Here is a 20257-nt window from a genome sequence, read left to right as displayed (position 1 = left end):
TATTCGAATTTACAAATGATCAAATATTCAAATTTACGAATTTTCGAATGTACGAATTTTCGAATGTTCAAACTTACGGATATTCGGAAAAATTCGTTTAATGGATTGTTGTTAATTCGGATATTTCCAAATTTAAAAATCAAATTCGGAATGAAACTAATTGCACATGTATAGTATTCTGCTTGTGGTCCCTTACTGCCTGCCTATCGTCATCTGGTCCTTTTGTTTACTTATAATCGAGACCGCCGTGTCCTCTTACCATTCTGTCTGTCCCCTCTGGGTATGTGCCCATGCCCGCCCAAGGCGTTGTGGTTGGCTTGCTGGCTCCTAGGTTTGGCCGGTAAACATGAATCCATTTGGTGCCTGGGTCTTGAGGAAGCTATTTTCTGTTGGCGAAACGTGGCCCGTAGAGACAACACCAGATTAATTGGTTCAAGCCATGTACAGTATGCTTACAACACATTGTGTTTTTATTTTGTATGCTATAGTCCACCCTATCTGTGCAGGGAGAGAACGCTAGTCTTTTTGGGGATTTTATCATTGTATAATAAACTTTGTTATATTTTTTTTAAACATGTCTCCACTCTATGGCCGTTATAATTCCGCCTTTGTAGGGTTTAAGGGGGTTAAATTCCGGTATACACCTAATTTTCATTTAATTTATTTTTGGATGAGGTCTTGGACCCAAACATTTCCTTTTATGATATATACAGTACTTTATATTTGCTTGCCCAAGTTAACATAGACTGAATTAAATGTTATTTATTTAAGTCCTTGTCATAACACACAGATAATAAAATGCAAAACCACAAAACATTCCCATCAGGCATTTATTTTTATTTTTTGTGTAACCATTAGTCTGCAGGGTACTTTCAAGTATAAACACTAGAGGCTTCTACTTTCTACTGATTTATCTCTCTATTGGATTGTTTTACTGATCATTATTTTTTTCTCTTTTCACAATTAATAAAAATCAAGCAACATATCTGTTTTATAAAAAGTAACCATTTGGAATTCTGACTCTCCATGTTGATTCAGCTTTGCAGACATAAGACTAGTGTCCATGCTTTGGCTATGTTATCTGCTGTAACATAAATGCTCCAAGCTAGGTAGGTGAGCGATTTATTTGTTCCCTTAACCACTTTATTGTATAAATATGTTATTTTCTTTACTGCACTAGAAATGATGATGTTTTTTATGAATTGCATTTCATCATTTATTGTGGTTGGTTTACTATAACTAGAGTAGTGCAAAATCTGGTGCAGCTGTGCATGGTAGAAAATCAGCTTCTAACTTCAGCTTCTTCAATTAAGCTTTGACAAAAAAAAATCCTGGAAGCTAATTGGTTTCTATGCAGAGCTGCACCAGATTTTGCACTCTCCAGTTTTAATAGATCAACCCCATTGTCTCATGTTCTCTTTAATAGACATGTGCAATTCATTTAGTTCCGAATTCGTTTTTTTTAACACATTTCGACAAATTAACAAAAACCTGTTTTAATTTTTTTCGAATATTCGTAAATTCGAATATTCAAAAATTTGTAAACTCTAAAATGCGTAAATTCGAAAATACAGACATTTGAAAGTTCGGAAATTCGAAAATCCGAAAACCCGCAAGTTAGAAAATCTGAAATAATAACTAACTAATAATAACTTAACTATTACTAATTATTAAAATATAAGTATTGGAATTTCCTTTCAAATTTGGCTGTTAGTAAACGTAATGAATATGAATTTATCCGGAGTTACGAATTATCCGAAATAACGAATCCTGTATCTAAACAAATGAAACATAATGAATTAATAATAAGAAATGGAACTTCCAGTTCCGGCGCCGCATGGAGTAGCTGCATCCCCTCACAGCTCCTGCTCTGAGGACACTAAATCGGCCTAAAAAATCTGCCCAGAAGCCTAACAACACCCTCGGCCACCTTGGACACATACACCCGCTTTATGGACCGATTCGTGGAGGTCCTCGGCTCGCGCTCCAATACGGCCCTGACGGCGCCGCCGGCCCAGCCGCAAATCGAGGCCCCGGCTTCGGCCTACACGGCAGCTCACACAGGCGCGCAGCAGCAGCAGTCGGCGGAGATGGAAGTAAGTGGAAGCACAGCTCCACACACATCCCTTCAGGCATCTCCTGCCCAACCACACTCCCAAGCCTCCTCTCCTCAAGCACCCTCCTCTCAGGCCTTCTCCATGTCAGCCACATCTCCACAGCTTGCCGGGGACCATAAAACAGAGCGCATTGCACAGGCAGTGGCAGCCCTTCTGTCCCCCATGATATCTGCATCAGTGGAAAAGGCTGTAAACGCGGGGATGAAACAGATAAAGGCCCAGCTAGGAGAACATAACACTAGGCTAAACAAGCTAGAACATCGCCAATCAAGCATGGAAGAAGAGATGTACCAAGCTCAAGCCATGGAACAAGCACAAGACAAGACAAATCAATACATAATCCAAAAACTTGACGATTTGGAAAACAGATCCAGAAGGAGCAACCTGCGATTCATGGGGATTCCCGAATCGCTCCAAGCATCTGCCTTAACGGACTTCTGCTCTCAACGCATCCCCGAGGCGCTAGGCCATAACAGGCTCCTGCTCGGTGGAACGCGCTCACAGGATGGGGTCGTATAGTGAAGAACGCAAAAACCCTCGACCCATCATAGCCAAATATCTGAATTACGCTGATAAGGCTCTAATCCTCCAAAAATTCAGACAAACCCGCTCGCTTCAAATTGACAGGGTGAGGGTCCTGATTTTTGCTGACTATTCCATCGAAGTCTCCAAGAAACGCAAGGCCTTTCAACAGATATGCTCTGAAATCTTTAAACAACAAATCAAATTCACCCTAGCCTTCCCGGCTACCCTACGCCTTAAGACACCTAGTGGGGACCAGCTCTCCTTCCAGGAACCCTCAGAAGCAGAAGCCTACATGCGGTCTTTGATCCCCAACGCTCAACAACACACCCCTTCAAAAGGCACTCAACTCAACCGCTCCCTGGATCAATGAAGCCCGCGCAAAGACTCTCCCAAGCGCTTCAGATCCTCGGTTCCGGACCAGCACCGCTACACTCCTTGCTGAACAGAAACCAGCATCCTACCTCTCTGGTCTCAAATTTTTTTCTTTTGGACAGTAGATTCCTCTGTCCCCCCTCAGGTTCCTCCTATCTTCTGTCGCACAACAACACGTAATGTATAATGTTTTATATACAGCTGTTTTTCAATCTTCTAGGTTTCATCTTAGTAGTTACTTCTCTGAAATATGTTCTTCACTTCCTCCTGGCCTCACTGTGTACGGCTAACTACACCCCACCTCCCCTTTCACCCAAAGCCATGACCCCTTGGAGCCTACACAAACACCTGTCTCAATTCCAAAGGCTCTCTGGGGATATACCGCAACTGTCCTGATATGGGAGTTGACCTACACAGTGACTCCATGCGGAAAAAAGCGAAGTTTCCATGTTTAATGGTTTTAATTGTGATACTCTCCTGTATGTTACTCCCCCTATATGTTATACCCCCTCCCCCTCCTCCCTCTCTCCTCCAAGGCCCTTACCAAATTAAGTGCACTTTTGTTCTAATTCACTTCCCATATAACATCATCATGCCCCCGGCCACAGCTGGTACATCACCATACCACACACATAATGTTACACCAAACCTATCAGCATATACCCCCTTTCAACCTCCCTTAATATGAAAATAATCTCATGGAACGTAAAGGGTCTCAGATCCCCCCAAAAGAGAATGAAAATCCTAAGGCATCTCAAACGGCTCAAAGCCGATATAGCACTACTACAGGAATCACACCTATCAGCCCCAGACTTTCATCGCATGAAGAAGCTCTGGGTAGGCACTGTTCTAGGCTCAGAGGCAGCTGGACGCAAAGCTGGCGTCCTCCTACTCATACATAAGAACCTCCCTTGCACAGTCCTGTCTGCAAAAAATGACACACAGGGCCGCCTCCTCACGGCTCACGTCAAAATAGGCTCTAAAGAGCTAGTAATAACTAATGTTTACGCCCCCAATAACCCAGGCAGACAATTTTACACTGAACTAACCAGTTGGCTACTAGACAACACGCATCTCCCCCATCTGATCGGAGGAGATTTTAATGACACTCTCCATGAGCTAGATGACAGATCCTCTCCGAAAGGACCAAAACAGGGCACTAACCCCCCAGCCCCCTCCCTCCTAGCCAACACCATGGATTCCATCCACCTCCAGGATTTATGGCGCCTCTCCCACCCGGCAGACAGGGAATTCACTTTCTACTCCAATCCACACAAAATATTTACTAGGATAGACTATTTCTTTGGCTCGGACAACCTTCTCCCTTTCCTCCAAAACTCCACTATCCACGACATAACCATTTCTGACCATGCCCCTATAGAGGTGACACTAGACAACCTAGATTTACCCCCACACCCCAATATATGGCGATTCCCATCCTACCTGCATAACAACACTGACTTTCAACAATATATCTCAGACGCATGGGCAGAATACTCCTCAAACAACTCCCCACACATACACGACCCCAACCTATTCTGGGACGCTGGTAAAGCATTCCTAAGGGGCCGTATCATATCCTATGCAACCTCCTACAAACGCAACACCCTAACTAAATACAAAGAGGCTAGCTCTCGCTTACATCAAGCACAACGAGAACTGTACACAAAGGACTCCCCAGCTGCACGCTCTGAATGGCATGTAGCAAAAAGAGAATTTGACACTTGGGTAAACACCCTGGAAAAAAACAAGAAGGCCTATTTAGATGCTACATTCCATAAATTTGGAAACAAAGCAGGAAAACTCCTATCCAGATTATGCAAAGGTCCATACCGCCCCACCCACATCACATCTCTACGAGATGACACAGGCGCCATCCACACCACCCCACTTCCAATTAACAAAGTCATGCAAAAATTCTACTCCACTCTTTATGCCTCAGATCCCATAGATACACAAAAAGCACACGCTTTTCTCGAAAAAATAACCCTACCCAAAATTTCCCCAACACAACTAGAAGCCCTTAATGCACCTATCACTCTCCCTGAACTCTCGACAACCATCCGAAACCTAACCCTATCTAAGGCCCCAGGCCCAGATGGTTTCACCAGTGAATTTTATAAAACCCTACAACCCCTCCTAGAACCCACTCTTCTCCAAGTTTATCAGCACATATGGATAGGAGGTGCATACCTACAATCAGGGAATCAAGCCATTATAAAACTGCTGGCAAAAAAGGGCAAAGACCCCCAGGAACCGGGTTCATACAGGCCCATATCACTTCTCAACCTAGATGTGAAAATCCTCTCAAAAATCGTTGCAACTAGGCTGGCAGATATTACGCCCTCTCTAATCCACCCCGCCCAATCAGGCTTTATTAAGGGAAGAACTGCCACCCTTAACATCCGCAAAGTTATGCTGGCCCTCGAACATGCACTTCATTCCCCGAACACTGATCATGCCATCATCACGTTAGACGCGGAAAAAGCTTTCGATAACATCAGTTTCGACTGGTTATCCATGACAATGTCAGCAATGGGTTTCACGGGTCCCTTCCATCATCTTATTACCGCCATGTACACAGCTCCGACAGCAAGGTTAGTGGTAGCAGGTCTTCTATCAGAAGAACTCCGCCTCCATAAGGGCACAGGCCAAGGTTGCCCCCTATGCCCGCTCCTCTTCAATATCGCACTAGAACCACTCTCCAGGTATCTAACATTAATAGCCCCCCTACATGGCATAAAGATAGGCACACACGACTTACGTACCTCCCTATTTGCAGATGACGTCCTCATATTCTCAGCCAACCCCACTTCTGATATGCTTACCATAAAAAATGTTTTCGATGAATTTCGCCTGTGCTCTGGTCTCGTATTAACTACAGCAAAAGTGAAATTCTACCCATCGGTTCTCACGCCCTACCAATATGGACCCAGCAATCAATCTTCCCTGTTGCTAAATCTCATATAACCTACTTGGGAATAAAAATAGGAAAACTCCCTTCTTCATTATACCACCTCAACTACCCTCCTTTATTGTCAAGAATAACTCAGGAACTAAATACCTGGATGGATCTGCCCCTCTCGCTTTTGGGAAGATGTCATCTAGTGAAAATGGTCAGTTTTGCAAGACTACTATACCCAATGCAAACTATCCCACTACTTCTCCATCATAAAGATGTGAATTCACTCAATAACTCTATATCTAAATTCCTATGGCAAAACAAACAACCACGTATAGCTTTCAAAAAACTATATCTTCCCAGACGCGAAGGGGGCATCAGTCTCCCTCATATCAGAATTTACAACATAGCATGTTTGCTTAGAACTAGTCTAGATTGGATAACACAGTCTTCCCGTTACTCAAATTTCTCTTTGGAATCTGACATGGCCCATCCTTACTCTCTAGTAGCCCTCCTACACTGCAGATGGAAGTCAGTCGCCCTTCCCCACCAACACAATCTCCTATTAAGAGATACCACAGTGGCATGGAGAGAAGCCCGGAAAATTCTCAAGATATCCCCCTTTGTGTCAGTTCACCTCCCGATTCAAGGAAATCCAGCTTTTCCGCCGAGTCTAGAGCATAAATCTTTCAAAACATGGGAACAGAAAGGCCTAACTAAATTCTCCCTTCTCTGCAACATTCGGACAGGTCAACCATTACCCTTTGCCAGTATTGCGGAAACCTTCTCTCTACCCTCAACACATAACTTCTACTATGGTCAATGCACCAGTTTTTTAAGGGAGGTGTGCAAACAAGTCGACAAGAGGTTCCAAACAAACGTCACAGACCAAATGATCTCGCATAACTCATACAAAATCTCTGACATATACAAACCTCTTCTTAACAAGTCCTCTTTGCCTCTCTCATCATCATCAATTAAAAACTGGAACAAAGACTTCCCTGACCCAAACCTAGTGGAAAAAATCCTCCATGGACTCAATTCTGTACAAAAGTTAACACCCAATGAAATATGGAGAGAAACACAGCTGAAAATAGCCCACAGAGCATATATGCCTTTCGTATCATCAAAAACAGACAAAAGCAAAGCCTTCTGCCCACTATGCAACCACCAGAAACCATCCCTGGCTCATCGTTTTTGGGACTGTTCTTACATATCCACATTCTGGGAACAAGTTCTTGCCTACATTTTTGAAGTGACCCTAATTAAACTACCCAAGGATCCTTTGCTTCTCATCTTCGGCCACTGGGACCCAATACTCCTGCCTTGGTCCAAAACCGCCAACATCTGTACTGGACCCACAATGATCTCGAAAGATGCCACCCCACACAAAGTGTGGTCCTTGACATGCCTCTTAATCGCAAGAAGAACTATCTTGAAAAACTGGATTTCACCTGTATGCCCCAACATCACCCAAATCAAACGAGATCTCATGCATCTATTTATCAAAGACCGCCTAAACACGGATTTCAAACAGGAAAACGCCTCAGAACACTTCCACTCCAAGTGGCACGCCTTTATGCACTCCTCTCTCTCACAAGAGGAAATAGCAAATTTCAGCCTAACCTCCTTCTCCTACTACGACTCCTCTCATCGGATGCCATCTCAAGTGAGCTCAAACGGAACCCCATTCTAATCTCTGACACCACCCTGCTCAATGTCAATGGGACAATATATAAACCTGGACAATCATATGCTGCACTATATCATACCAACTCTCTTATTTTACTTATTCTATTTTATGGCCCCCCCCACTCACCCCCCCACCCCCCCGGTTTTGTTCTTCTTCTCTATATTATTATTATCGCATAAGTTAATATACTTAGGGATTTCTCAAACAGATCCATCCAGGTATCCATTAATTATAATCGATTGTGGAAATGTTACGATCTGACAAAATGTATTCTTTTAGCCAACTCATATGGGCAAATACACTGGAAACCCTCCTCTACTTAGACCTAAGTTTGTACAACGTACTCCTTTCTTTTGTCACCTCTGTACATGCTACAAATTCTGACTGTACACAATATTATACTGTTAATGTATTATTTGAAAATCAAATAAAAACTTTTTGAAAAAAAAAAAAAAAATAATAAGAAATAACAATAATAAAAACTTTTTTTGTTATTATTATTTATTATTAATTAGTTCCATTTAATTTGTTTAGATGCGGCATTCGTTATTTCGATAATTTGTAACTTTGGATGAATGTGTATTCCGTTCCGTTCACTAACAGCCAAATTTGAAAGGAAATTCCAATACCTATAATTTAATAGTTTGTTATTATTAGTTAGTTATTCTTTTGATTTTCAGATTTTCTTTCTTGTTTTTGTATTTTTGAAATTATGAATTAACCAATTGCGATTATAACGAACGACCCGAAAAACTAAAAAAAAAAAAAAAAAAAAAAAAACAAATGAAATGAAGACGAACATATTTTTCAGCAGTGCACATGTCTACTCTTTAAAGCCGAAGTACAGCTAAAGCTCGCTTGGCTGTACTTCTACTATGGATCACAGGAGTGCAGTTTGTTCTGCACTCCTGTGACCCGTTTTCAGCAGACTATGGGCTGAAGCCCACTGTTGGCTGACACCACAGAGCCGGGCCAAGCTCGAGGAAGATCGCGACCATATGGTCAGGATCTGCCCACATGCCTGGACTGGCTCAGACGCTCAGCGAGCCGCTGAGAGGCTGAGCCAGCCACTCAAGCCTCCTCCACAGCCAGGCGCTCTAGTGAGCAAGGGGGAACAGAGAGCCCGGTGGCTGACAGTCGCCAGCTCTCTGCTCATGGAGCATTGAGAACCGAGGGATCAGAGGTGTCTGATCGCTCGGTTCTCACTCTCGGATTTTCCGATGGAAAATGTGTGATAGGACCTTGTTGTCGGAAATTCTGACCGTGTGTGGGCTCCATCACACATTTTCCATCGGAAAACACACAAAGTTTGAGAGCAGGCTATAAAATTTTCCGACAACAAAATCCGTTGTCGGAAATTCCCATTGTGTGTACACAAATCCGACGCACAAAGTGCCACGCATGCTCAGAATAAATTAGAAGAGGAGAGCTATTGGCTACTGCCCCGTTTATAGTCCCGATGTACGTGTTTTACGTCACCACGTTCAGAACGATCAGATTTTCCAACAAATTTGTGTGACCGTGTGTATGCAAGACAAGTTTGAGCCAACATCCGTCGGAAAAAATCCATGGAGTTTGTTGTGTAGAATGTCCGATCAATGTCCGACCGTGTGTACGGGGCATTAGAGCCAGCGGGGGACAGATGCATCATCGGAGCGATGCTGCATCCATCTAGGTAAGTATGATTGTTAAAAAACAAAAAACAAAACTTCTCTTTTAAGTTTTAAAAATAAGAATCATTTTCCAACCCTCTAAACATTACCAGTTTTTATTATGCCTATGTATAGGCTTATTTGTAATGTAGGGTTTGTCAGACTTTGTCAGCATTGCTGGTGTTAGGTAGATTATAAAGTCTCGTATTTATTTTTCTATAAAAATAACAAACATGTTATACTTATCTCCTCTGTTGTAGTGGATTAGCACTGAGCAGCCTCGATCCTCCTCTTCTCGGGTCCCTCTTCTCTGATCCTGGCCCCTCCCTCCTGTTAAGTGTCCCCCACAACAAGCAGCTTTCTATGGGGGCACCTGAGCCGAGTCACAGCTCCCTGTGTCCATTCAAACACGGAGCCCCAGCCCTACCCCACCCCCTCTCTCTCTCCTGATTGGCTAGCTGATCTTAATTGACAGCAGCGGGAGCCAATAGCGCCACTGCTGTGTCTCAGCCAACCAGGGGGGAGAGTCTCGGACAGCTGAGACACTCATGGACATCGCTGGGCAGAGACGGGGCTCTGGTAAGTATTAGGGGGGCTGCTGCACACAGAAGGCTTTTTATCTTGATGCATAGAATGCATTAAGATATAAAACCTTCTGCCTTTACAATCACGTTAAGCTGAAGACTGCAAGAGGTTGCGGTGATGAGTTTAAATCCTAAATGAACTTTCAGTTGAAATCAGCAAAAAATTATTAAAAAGACCAAACAAATGATGCAATAATTTTCTTTAGAAAGCAGCCACAGAGTAAAAAAGCCCATCTACTGCCAGAATGCTACAAAGATAGACCCTTGCTGTCTGTGTGAAAGCAGTGGTCTCTCTTCAGAGGTCTGACAGGCCTCCTAGTGAGACAGTCAGTGATATCCAATTAGCAGAGAGAATGATCTTTAATGATTGGATAGCACTAGCATTGATTTAGAGAAAGAGAAGACCTCTGCAAAAAGACCGCTGCTTACACACATGGGGCAAGGGTCCTTCTCTGTAGCATTCTGGCAAGGGACAGGAATTTCTACTCAGGCTACACAAGGAGAAGCACAAGCACCTAAGTGTAGCTCTTAGTAAAGGATTTATTGACAAATTCAAATCAGAACGACTCACAAATGTAGTTTAAATTCAAGCATGTGGTCGGTCTATGGCTCAATTTAGGGTGGTCCTCAATATCGCTAGCTGGGGAATCCACGAGGGATGCTGTCATCTGTCAGGCTAGTGGCTGGCTGGCGCTGGTGGATTCTGGTGCTTCCAGGTCCATGGAACGCACTGGCAGAGCAGAGATGATGTCACTTCCTGGATGCACTGTGGGGATGTAGCGGTAATGTGTTTGCAGAGCATGCGCTTCTTTTTCAGACCGACCTGAAGAAGGAGCGCTTGCTCCACAAACTTGGTGCCGCTACATCCTCATGGACCTGGAAGCACTGGGATCCAGCCAGCCACCCGCCTGACAGATGACAGCGTTTCCTCATGGATTTCCTGGCTAGCGATATTGAGGACCACCCTAAACTAGCCATAGACTACATGCTTGATTTTAAACTACATTTATGAGTAGTTCTGATTTTAATTCATCAATAAATCCTTTACTAACAACTACACTTAGAAGGTGCCTGTGCTTCTCCTTGTGTTTTCTATGGAGCTGCTTCTTACTTTACGCGGAGCTGCCCCAAGTGAGCTGTACACGGACTGCATATGGACTATGCTATTTCTTAAGCGACTGTTTTTTATGCGCCACCTTTTATTACAATAGTTTATTAATTGCTTCCTCATTGGCTTTCATATTGATTGCATGAATAAGTGTCCCCCTTGCGTCAATCACCAGCCTCCCTATTTCTACAAAAAATTGTTCATGTTACCCATGGACCTCACATTTCCCACCAACAGACTTAGACTGGCATCTGGGAGGTTTATGAGTTTTATCCTTCACATACTAATAGGGAATCCCTCATCATTGCTCGGAGGCACTTATCTCCCCCCAGATCCTTATGCATACCCTCCTCTAGTTTAAAAACTGATTGCAATTTCATTCTAATTCTGGGTTTGTTAGATATCAACAGATCAACAAAGTCATTCATCCATGTGAAGGACTCAATGCAGCTATATAAATCATTGTTGTGTATGCTAATGTACCTTCATTGTAAATTATAATCTTTCTAATAAAACATTTTGAAATAAAAAATAAATAAATGTTTAGTGTGTATTTTTTTTTGTTAAAGTAAATATAAATGCCAATGAAATAATTTTCTAAAACACTGTGGAGGACATTTGCTAAAACTTGAGAGTGCAAAATCTGGTGCAGCTCTGCATCGGCTTTCAGGTTTTATTGTCAAAACTTAAAGGATAGGTTCACCTTTTTTAACATGTTACTGTAGCGCTGCTCTGATACTTTATCTTCATTTTGCGTTTTTGGTGGAAGAAATATGAAATGATCAAGGAGGATGACGATGAATTGAATACCTGAGAGATTTGGATCTGGAGAAACATTTGAATTTACACCTACCCAGTTTAAAGGGACATTTATTATTTGACCTAATATTATTTTGGCTCAAATACTGGAAGTGAGGGTATATACAAACTATAGAACTATAAACAAGACTTTCTATGGGGAAAACTTAGAGTGCCCTGAAAAAAATGTACCTTCTGCTTTGAATGTATCCTTAAAAATAACAGCGACTTCCAGTATAATAGTGTGCCTACACCCTCCTATGCCTCTAGCCTCATAGCTCTACAGCCGTGGCCAAAAGTTTTGAGAATGACACAAATTTTAATTTTCACAAAGTCTGCTGCCTCAGTGGAAATTTGCATATATTTCAGGATGTTATGAAGAGTGATCAGATGAATAGCAATTAACTGCAAAGTCCCTCTTTGCTATGAAAATGAACTTAATCCCATAAAAAACATTTTCATTGCATTTGTTAAGAAGGCTTCAGGTTGCCCAATAAAGTCCAGCTACTACAGTTGATTCAGCTGCAGGATCGGGGCACCACCAGTGTAGAGCTTGCTCGGGAATGACAGCAGGCAGGTGGGAGTACATCTGCACGCACAGTGAGGTGAATCCGACGCACAAAGTGCCACGCATGCTCAGAATAAATTAGAAGAGGAGAGCTATTGGCTACTGCCCCGTTTATAGTCCCGATGTACGTGTTTTACGTCACCACGTTCAGAACGATCAGATTTTCCAACAAATTTGTGTGACCGTGTGTATGAAAGACAAGTTTGAGCCAACATCCGTCGGAAAAAATCCATGGAGTTTGTTGTGTAGAATGCCCGATCAATGTCCGACCGTGTGTACGGGGCATTAGAGCCAGCGGGGGACAGATGCATCATCGGAGCGATGCTGCATCCACCTAGGTAAGTATGATTGTTAAAAAACAAAACTTCTCTTTTAAGTTTTAAAAATAAGAATCATTTTCCAGCCCTCTAAACATTACCAGTTTTTATTATGCCTATGTATAGGCTTATTTGTAATGTAGGGTTTGTCAGACTTTGTCAGCATTGCTGGTGTTAGGTAGATTATAAAGTCTCGTATTTATTTTTCTATAAAAATAACAAACATGTTATACTTATCTCCTCTGTTGTAGTGGATTTGCACTGAGCAGCCTCGATCCTCCTCTTCTCGGGTCCCTCTTCTGTGATCCTGGCCCCTCCCTCCTGTTAAGTGTCCCCCACAACAAGCAGCTTTCTATGGGGGCACCTGAGCCGAGTCACAGCTCCCTCTGTCCATTCAAACACGGAGCCCCAGCCCTACCCCACCCCCTCTCTCTCCTGATTGGCTAGCTGATCTTAATTGACAGCAGCGGGAGCCAATAGCACCACTGCTGTGTCTCAGCCAACCAGGGGGGAGAGTCTCAGACAGCTGAGACACTCATGGACATTGCTGGGCAGAGACGGAGCTCTGGTAAGTATTAGGGGGGCTGCTGCACACAGAAGGCTTTTTATCTTGATGCATAGAATGCATTAAGATATAAAATCTTCTGCCTTTACAATCACGTTAAGCTGAAGACTGCAAGAGGTTGCGGTGATGAGTTTAAATCCTAAATGAACTTTCAGTTGAAATCAGCAAAAAATTATTAAAAAGACCAAACAAATGATGCAATAATTTTCTTTAGAAAACAGCCACAGCCTGAGTAAAAAAGCCCATCTACTGCCAGAATGCTACAAAGATAGACCCTTGCTGTCTGTGTGAAAGCAGTGATCTCTCTTCAGAGGTCTGACAGGCCTCCTAGTGAGACAGTCAGTGATATCCAATTAGCAGAGAGAATGATCTTTAATGATTGGATAGCACTAGCATTGATTTAGAGAAAGAGAAGACATCTGCAAAAAGACCACTGCCTACACACATGGGGCAAGGGTCCTTCTCTGTAGCATTCTGGCAAGGGACAGGAATTTCTACTCAGGCTAGCACAAGCACCTAAGTGTAGCTGTTAGTAAAGGATTTATTGACAAATTCAAATCAGAACGACTCACAAATGTAGTTTAAATTCAAGCATGTGGTCGGTCTATGGCTCAGTTTAGGGTGGTCCTCATTATCGCTAGCTGGGGAATCCACGAGGGATGCTGTCATCTGTCAGGCTAGTGGCTGGCTGGCGCTGGTGGATTCTGGCGCTTCCAGGTCCATGGAACGCACTGGCAGAGCAGAGATGAAGTCACTTCCTGGATGCACTGTGGGGATGTAGCGGTAATGTGTTTGCAGAGCATGCGCTTCTTTTTCAGACCGACCTGAAGAAGGAGCGCTTGCTCCACAAACATGGTGCCGCTACATCCTCATGGACCTGGAAGCACTGGGATCCAGCCAGCCACCCGCCTGACAGATGACAGCGTTTCCTCATGGATTTCCTGGCTAGCGATATTGAGGACCACCCTAAACTGAGCCATAGACTACATGCTTGATTTTGAGTAGTTCTGATTTTAATTCATCAATAAATCCTTTACTAACAACTACACTTAGAAGGTGCCTGTGCTTCTCCTTGTGTTTTCTATGGAGCTGCTTCTTACTTTACTCGGAGCTGCCCCAAGTGAGCTGTACACGGACCGCATATGGACTATGCTATTTCTTAAGCGACTGTTTTTTATGCGCCACCTTTTATTACAATAGTTTATTAATTGCTTCCTCATTGGCTTTCATATTGATTGCATGAATAAGTGTCCCCCTTGCGTCAATCACCAGCCTCCCTATCTCTACAAAAAATTATTCATGTTACCCATGGACCTCACATTTCCCACCAACAGACTTAGACTGGCATCTGGGAGGTTTATGAGTTTTATCCTTCACATACTAATAGGGAATCCCTCATCATTGCTCGGAGGCACTTATCTCCCCCCAGATCCTTATGCATACCCTCCTCTAGTTTAAAAACTGATTGTAATTTCATTCTAATTCTGGGTTTGTTAGATATCAACAGATCAACAAAGTCATTCATCCATGTGAAGGACTCAATGCAGCTATATAAATCATTGTTGTGTATGCTAATGTTCCTTCATTGTAAATTATAATCTTTCTAATAAAACATTTTGAAATAAAAAATAAATAAATGTTTAGTGTGTATTTTTTTTTGTTAAAGTAAATATAAATGCCAATGAAATAATTTTCTAAAACACTGTGGAGGACATTTGCTAAAACTTGAGAGTGCAAAATCTGGTGCAGCTCTGCATCGGCTTTCAGGTTTTATTGTCAAAACTTAAAGGATAGGTTCACCTTTTTTAACATGTTACTGTAGCGCTGCTCTGATACTTTATCTTCATTTTACGTTTTTGGTGGAAGAAATATGAAATGATCAAGGAGGATGACGATGAATTGAATACCTGAGAGATTTGGATCTGGAGAAACATTTGAATTTACACCTACCCGGTTTAAAGGGACATTTATTATTTGACCTAATATTATTTTGGTTCAAATACTGGAAGTGAGGGTATATATAAACTATAGAACTATAAACAAGACTTTCTATGGGGAAAACTTAGAGTGCCCTGAAAAAAATGTACCTTCTGCTTTGAATGTATCCTTAAAAATAACAGCGACTTCCAGTATAATAGTGTGCCTACACCCTCCTGTGCCTCTAGCCTCATAGCTCTACAGCCGTGGCCAAAAGTTTTGAGAATGACACAAATTTTAATTTTCACAAAGTCTGCTGCCTCAGTGGCAATTTGCATATATTTCAGGATGTTATGAAGAGTGATCAGATGAATAGCAATTAACTGCAAAGTCCCTCTTTGCTATGAAAATGAACTTAATCCCATAAAAAAACATTTTCATTGCATTTGTTAAGAAGGCTTCAGGTTGCCCAATAAAGTCCAGCAAGCATCAGGACCATTTACTACAGTTGATTCAGCTGCGGGATCGGGGCACCACCAGTGCAGAGCTTGCTCGGGAATGACAGCAGGCAGGTGGGAGTACATCTGCACGCACAGTGAGGTGAAGACTTTTGGAGGATGGCCTGGTGTCAAAAAGGGCAGCAAAGAAGCCACTTCTCTTCTGGAAAAGCATCAGGGGAAGACTGATATTCTCCAAAAGGTATAGGGATTGGAATGCTGAGGACTGGGGTAAAGTCATGTTTTCTGAATAATCCCCACACTCACATTTTTGCCTAAGAACACGGCCATGAATAAAGAATGGTACAAAAACATCCTCTGAGAGCAACTTCTCCCAACCATCCAAGAACAGTTTGGTGAGGAACAATGCCTTTTCCAGCATGATGGATAAGGCAAAAGTGATAACTAAGTGGCTTGGGGAAAAAACATCGAAATTTTGGGTCCATGGACAGGAAACGCCTCAGACCTTAATCCCAATGAGAGCTTGTGGTTAATCCTCAAGAGGTGGGTGAACAAACCCCCCCACAAATTCTGACAAACTCCAAGCATTGATTATGCAAGAATGGACTGCCATCAGTCAGGATGTGGCCCAGAAGTTGATTAACAGCATGCAAGGGCACATTGCAGAGGTCTTGAAAAAGAAGGATCAACGCTGCAAATATTGACTCTTTGCATAAACATCATGCAATTGTCAATAAAAGCCTTTGCCACTTATGAAATGCCTGCAATTATACTGCAGTACCCCACAGTAACATCTGACAAAAAAATCTAAAAATACTGAGGTAGCAGACTTTGTGAAAATAATATTTGTGTCATTCTCAAAACTTTTGGCCATGGCTGTATATCTGCAATGTGAGTTCTAAGGCACTGTTTTCTTTGATTGCTGGTCTCACCAGATTTGGAGGTCAATTTTGTGATGTCATTACTGTGTTGCTCACTGTTCTCCTTGTTGGAAGCTCAGACATGAGGAAAGGAAAGCCATGTCTTTACCAAGATGGTTGCCTCCACACAGAGACATTGTGCAGCAAAAGGCATTTTAAGTCAGTAATGAAGAAAAGATCAGTTGCAAGGTGACATAGGTGATGCCGATGACTATTTCTTTGCCCTCTGCCTGCCTCTTTGGGTACAATTTTCCAAATGTAATGTCTTCTTAATTCTTATATGTGAGATAATCATTCCTAACTCTTTTTCTATATCATCATAGAAAATCATGGAGGTGAACCAAACAACAGTAACACAATTCCTTCTTTTGGGATTTCAGTACGACAATAACCTAAAACCTTATCTGTTTCTCATCTTTCTGGTAGCATTCACTTTGACAATATTTGGAAACCTGATTATCATTATGTTGGTGGTGGAATCCGAAGCTTTGAAATCTCCTATGTACTTTTTCCTCAGTCACCTGTCCTTCTCTGACATTTTGCTGTCATCAACTATCACTCCAAAAATGCTGGACATTGTGAAAAAGGAAGGAGGTTTCATAAATGTTACTGACTGTATTGCTCAACTTTTCTTCTATAGTGGCACTACGACAGCTGAGTGCCTCCTTCTCACTGTGATGTCCTATGATCGATATCTGGCTATCTGCAAACCTTTACATTACCACTCCATCATGAACTTCAAACTTCAACTATGTCTAGCCATCTGGCCCTGGGTCATAGGTTTTTTGGTAGCATTGCTATTAATTATGTTTGTATGTAATTTTAAATTCTGTGGTCCTTATATCATGGACCACTATTTATGTGACCTTGCTCCGATTCTAGAGTTGACCTGTTCTGATCATTCTGTGTTGGACATTGTTGATTTTGTCTTAACTATTCCTTTTATAATTTTTCCGTTCTTTTTTATAATGTTCACATATGTCTCCATTTTTCTCAACATACTTAAGATTTCCTCGTCTTTTGGCAGAAAAAAGGCCTTCTCAACCTGCAGTTCCCATTTAATTGTGGTAAGCACTTACTATGGTACTTTGATGATTGTCTATATGATTCCCTCCAAAATTTCCTCTTACAACATTAAAAAGCTGGTGGCTCCATTGTACACCACAGGAACTCCTTTATTAAATCCGATAATTTATAGTTTGAGGAACCAAGAAATACAATTTGCACTGAACAAATGTATCTCTGTTTATACAAAAAGACATGGTTTGGCCTTTTAACACCTAAGCTGAAATCATACCTTTGAGTCATATGGTTATCTTGGTAAACATTTTAAAGGACACCAATATGTACATATATAAGTGTGTTTATTGGGTACAATTGCTTGATAACATGGTATGCTTGATAACACAAATTGCTAATCAGCCATTCACATGGTAGAAACGCAATGCACTTAGGCATCTAGATGTGGTGAAGTCGACTTGCTTAAGTTCAAACTGAGCATCAGAATGGGGAAGAAAGGGGATTTAAGTGATTTTGAACGTGGAATGGTTGTTGGTGCCAGACGGGCTGGACTGAGTATTTAAAAAACTTCTGATCTACTGGGATTTTCACAAACAACCATCTCTAGGAATTACAGAGAATGGTCCAAAAAAGAAAAATATCCAGTGAGCGGTGTTGTGTGGATGATTCTACCTTTTCCATTGGTACATGTTCACCAGGAGAGTGTCCATCCTCCATTCTATTTTTGACACCCCCTTGACTATTAGCCCAGAACATTTCTAATTTGTCAGATTCAGCTTCCATTGATTTCAATGGGGTTTGGGTTTGAAATTATGTGATGTTCACTGCACCCTGCTTAAACCAAACCCAGGGCAGTTTGGTTCTTTCCTAGTAACCAGAGGTGAGGTCTTAATGGCAAACTGAAGATTAAATCATTGTATCTTTTAAGGTACAAAACTCATCCATCAATCTAAAAAAGGATCCTTGTGACCTAAAAAAAATGGAGTTCCCGTAATAACTTATTTTGCTCTTCTGGGAATGTTTTCCACAAGATTTTGAAGTGTGGCTATGGGAATCTATGCTCGTTTAGCCAAAACAGCATTTGTGACCTTGAGTACTGATGTAGGAAATGAGGACCTGGCTTTCAATCAACACTCATATTTATCCCAAAAGGGTGCATTAAGCCTTATGTGCAGGCCGTTTGGATTCCTCCATTGCCCAACTGATCAAATCATATCTTTATGGAGCTGGTTTACATACAAGGGCAAATTCATAAATGAATATTATCTTAAAACCATGGTACTAAGGGACTCCAGAGAAACTGGACGGGCTTTCTACAGTAATAGCTCCCGCTACACACTCCGGTTTGAGTGATATAGACAATGCTGCTCTCTCAAGACTGGGGAGTCTTGCACCAATAAAATAAAACAAAAGATGCAAACACCTAGTGCATTATCTACAGCACACATAGGTTGGACTTGATAGACTTGTGTCTTTTTTCAACCTCGCCTACTATGTAACTATGTACCTATGTAACTATGTAACAGTGGTTCTCAACCTCAGTCCTCAAGTACCCCCAACAGGCCATGTTTGCAGGATTTCCTTTATCTTGCACAAGTGCTTTAAATCAGAGTCAATGGCTTGGAAATTTGGACAGGTATTTTATCTAAGAGAAATTCCCATACCATGGCCTGTTGGGATACTTGAGGACTGAGGTTGAGAACCACTGATCTACAGCACTTTATTAAAAGGATACAATAGAGTACATACTCACAAGAGCAAATGTGATAACATCGTTGAACTTAAACCAAGGAACCAAAGGTCAACCAAACGATGGAACTCTTTTAGTTCAGATAAATGCCATATTACCAGCTGATGCATTTTGGGGTACATGCCTCTTTCTTCAAAGCAACATTGTTGCAGGAACAGGCATAGACCCTACCCAAAATATTGCCACTAAGTTGGAAGTGCACAATCATCTACGAGGATTTTGTATGCTGAACAGAGTGGTGTTCTGGTGGCATAGGTTGCTGCAAAGTTAAATTTCCTCTCTAGTATTTTAAAGGTATGCATGGTTAGGAAAATGTAATGTCACCACAAGGACACTTCAAAAAATATTAATAGCCAGCTAATGATTCAACTCACTAAAATACATGCAATACAGTGAAGAAACACTCTTATTGTTATGTTGTTTCAAGAGCTTCCTCTAATTTTTCTTGGCTATTCCATTTTAATTTCAACCTTGAACAATGCCAAAATAGTGCAGTATATTTCGCTGCCATCTGAATTTAGGCTTGGAAAAAGAATGATTTCCTTTCACTATGTTTTCATTGCTACAAATACAGTCCATATCATGGATGAAGTGTTATTTTCAGCATTGTGCCTACAATTTGATGGTCATATGATCTAGGTTGAAACAGAATATTCATTGCCAAAGAACGTTCACCACCTACTAACATTTTTACTTTATTTTTACATTTTTTCTTATATTTGTTTTGTTGCGTTATCGTTCTTTTATTCTTTGGCTAGAATGGAGAGCACAGAATGGAACATTGGTATATCAGTGTCATTAGAGCTGTAATGGAAACTGTGTTTTGGCACATTTGCAAATTTGTATAATTATTGAAAAATGAGACAGTGTTTTTTTCTATGTTTTGTTATTTTTACTCTAACTGGTTTAACGTGCTATTAAACCCAATAATATGAAAATAGTTATTGCGACCCCCCCCTCCCCAGTGCCCACAGCCTATACATCTTCTTTT

The 20257-nt window shown here is 41.6% G+C and overlaps 1 protein-coding gene across 1 annotated transcript; it reads left to right on the top strand.

Annotated features, from left to right (window-relative positions):
• The first annotated feature begins 16825 nt into the window (after positions 1-16825).
• Positions 16826-17773, top strand: LOC141134285 (olfactory receptor 6B1-like). Its single transcript, XM_073623862.1, has one exon. The coding sequence runs from the start codon at positions 16826-16828 to the stop codon at positions 17771-17773; it is 948 nt and encodes a 315-aa protein (XP_073479963.1).
• The last annotated feature ends 2484 nt before the right edge of the window (positions 17774-20257 follow it).

This window comes from Aquarana catesbeiana, linkage group LG03 (genome assembly GCF_042186555.1).
Source record: "Aquarana catesbeiana isolate 2022-GZ linkage group LG03, ASM4218655v1, whole genome shotgun sequence".
NCBI lineage: Eukaryota > Metazoa > Chordata > Amphibia > Anura > Ranidae > Aquarana > Aquarana catesbeiana.
This window is presented reverse-complemented; position numbering and strand designations above follow the sequence as displayed.

Coding starts and splice junctions, on each gene's coding strand:
- LOC141134285 (XM_073623862.1), top strand. CDS start 16,826: ATGGAGGTGAACCAAACAACAGTAACACAATTCCTTCTTTTGGGATTT.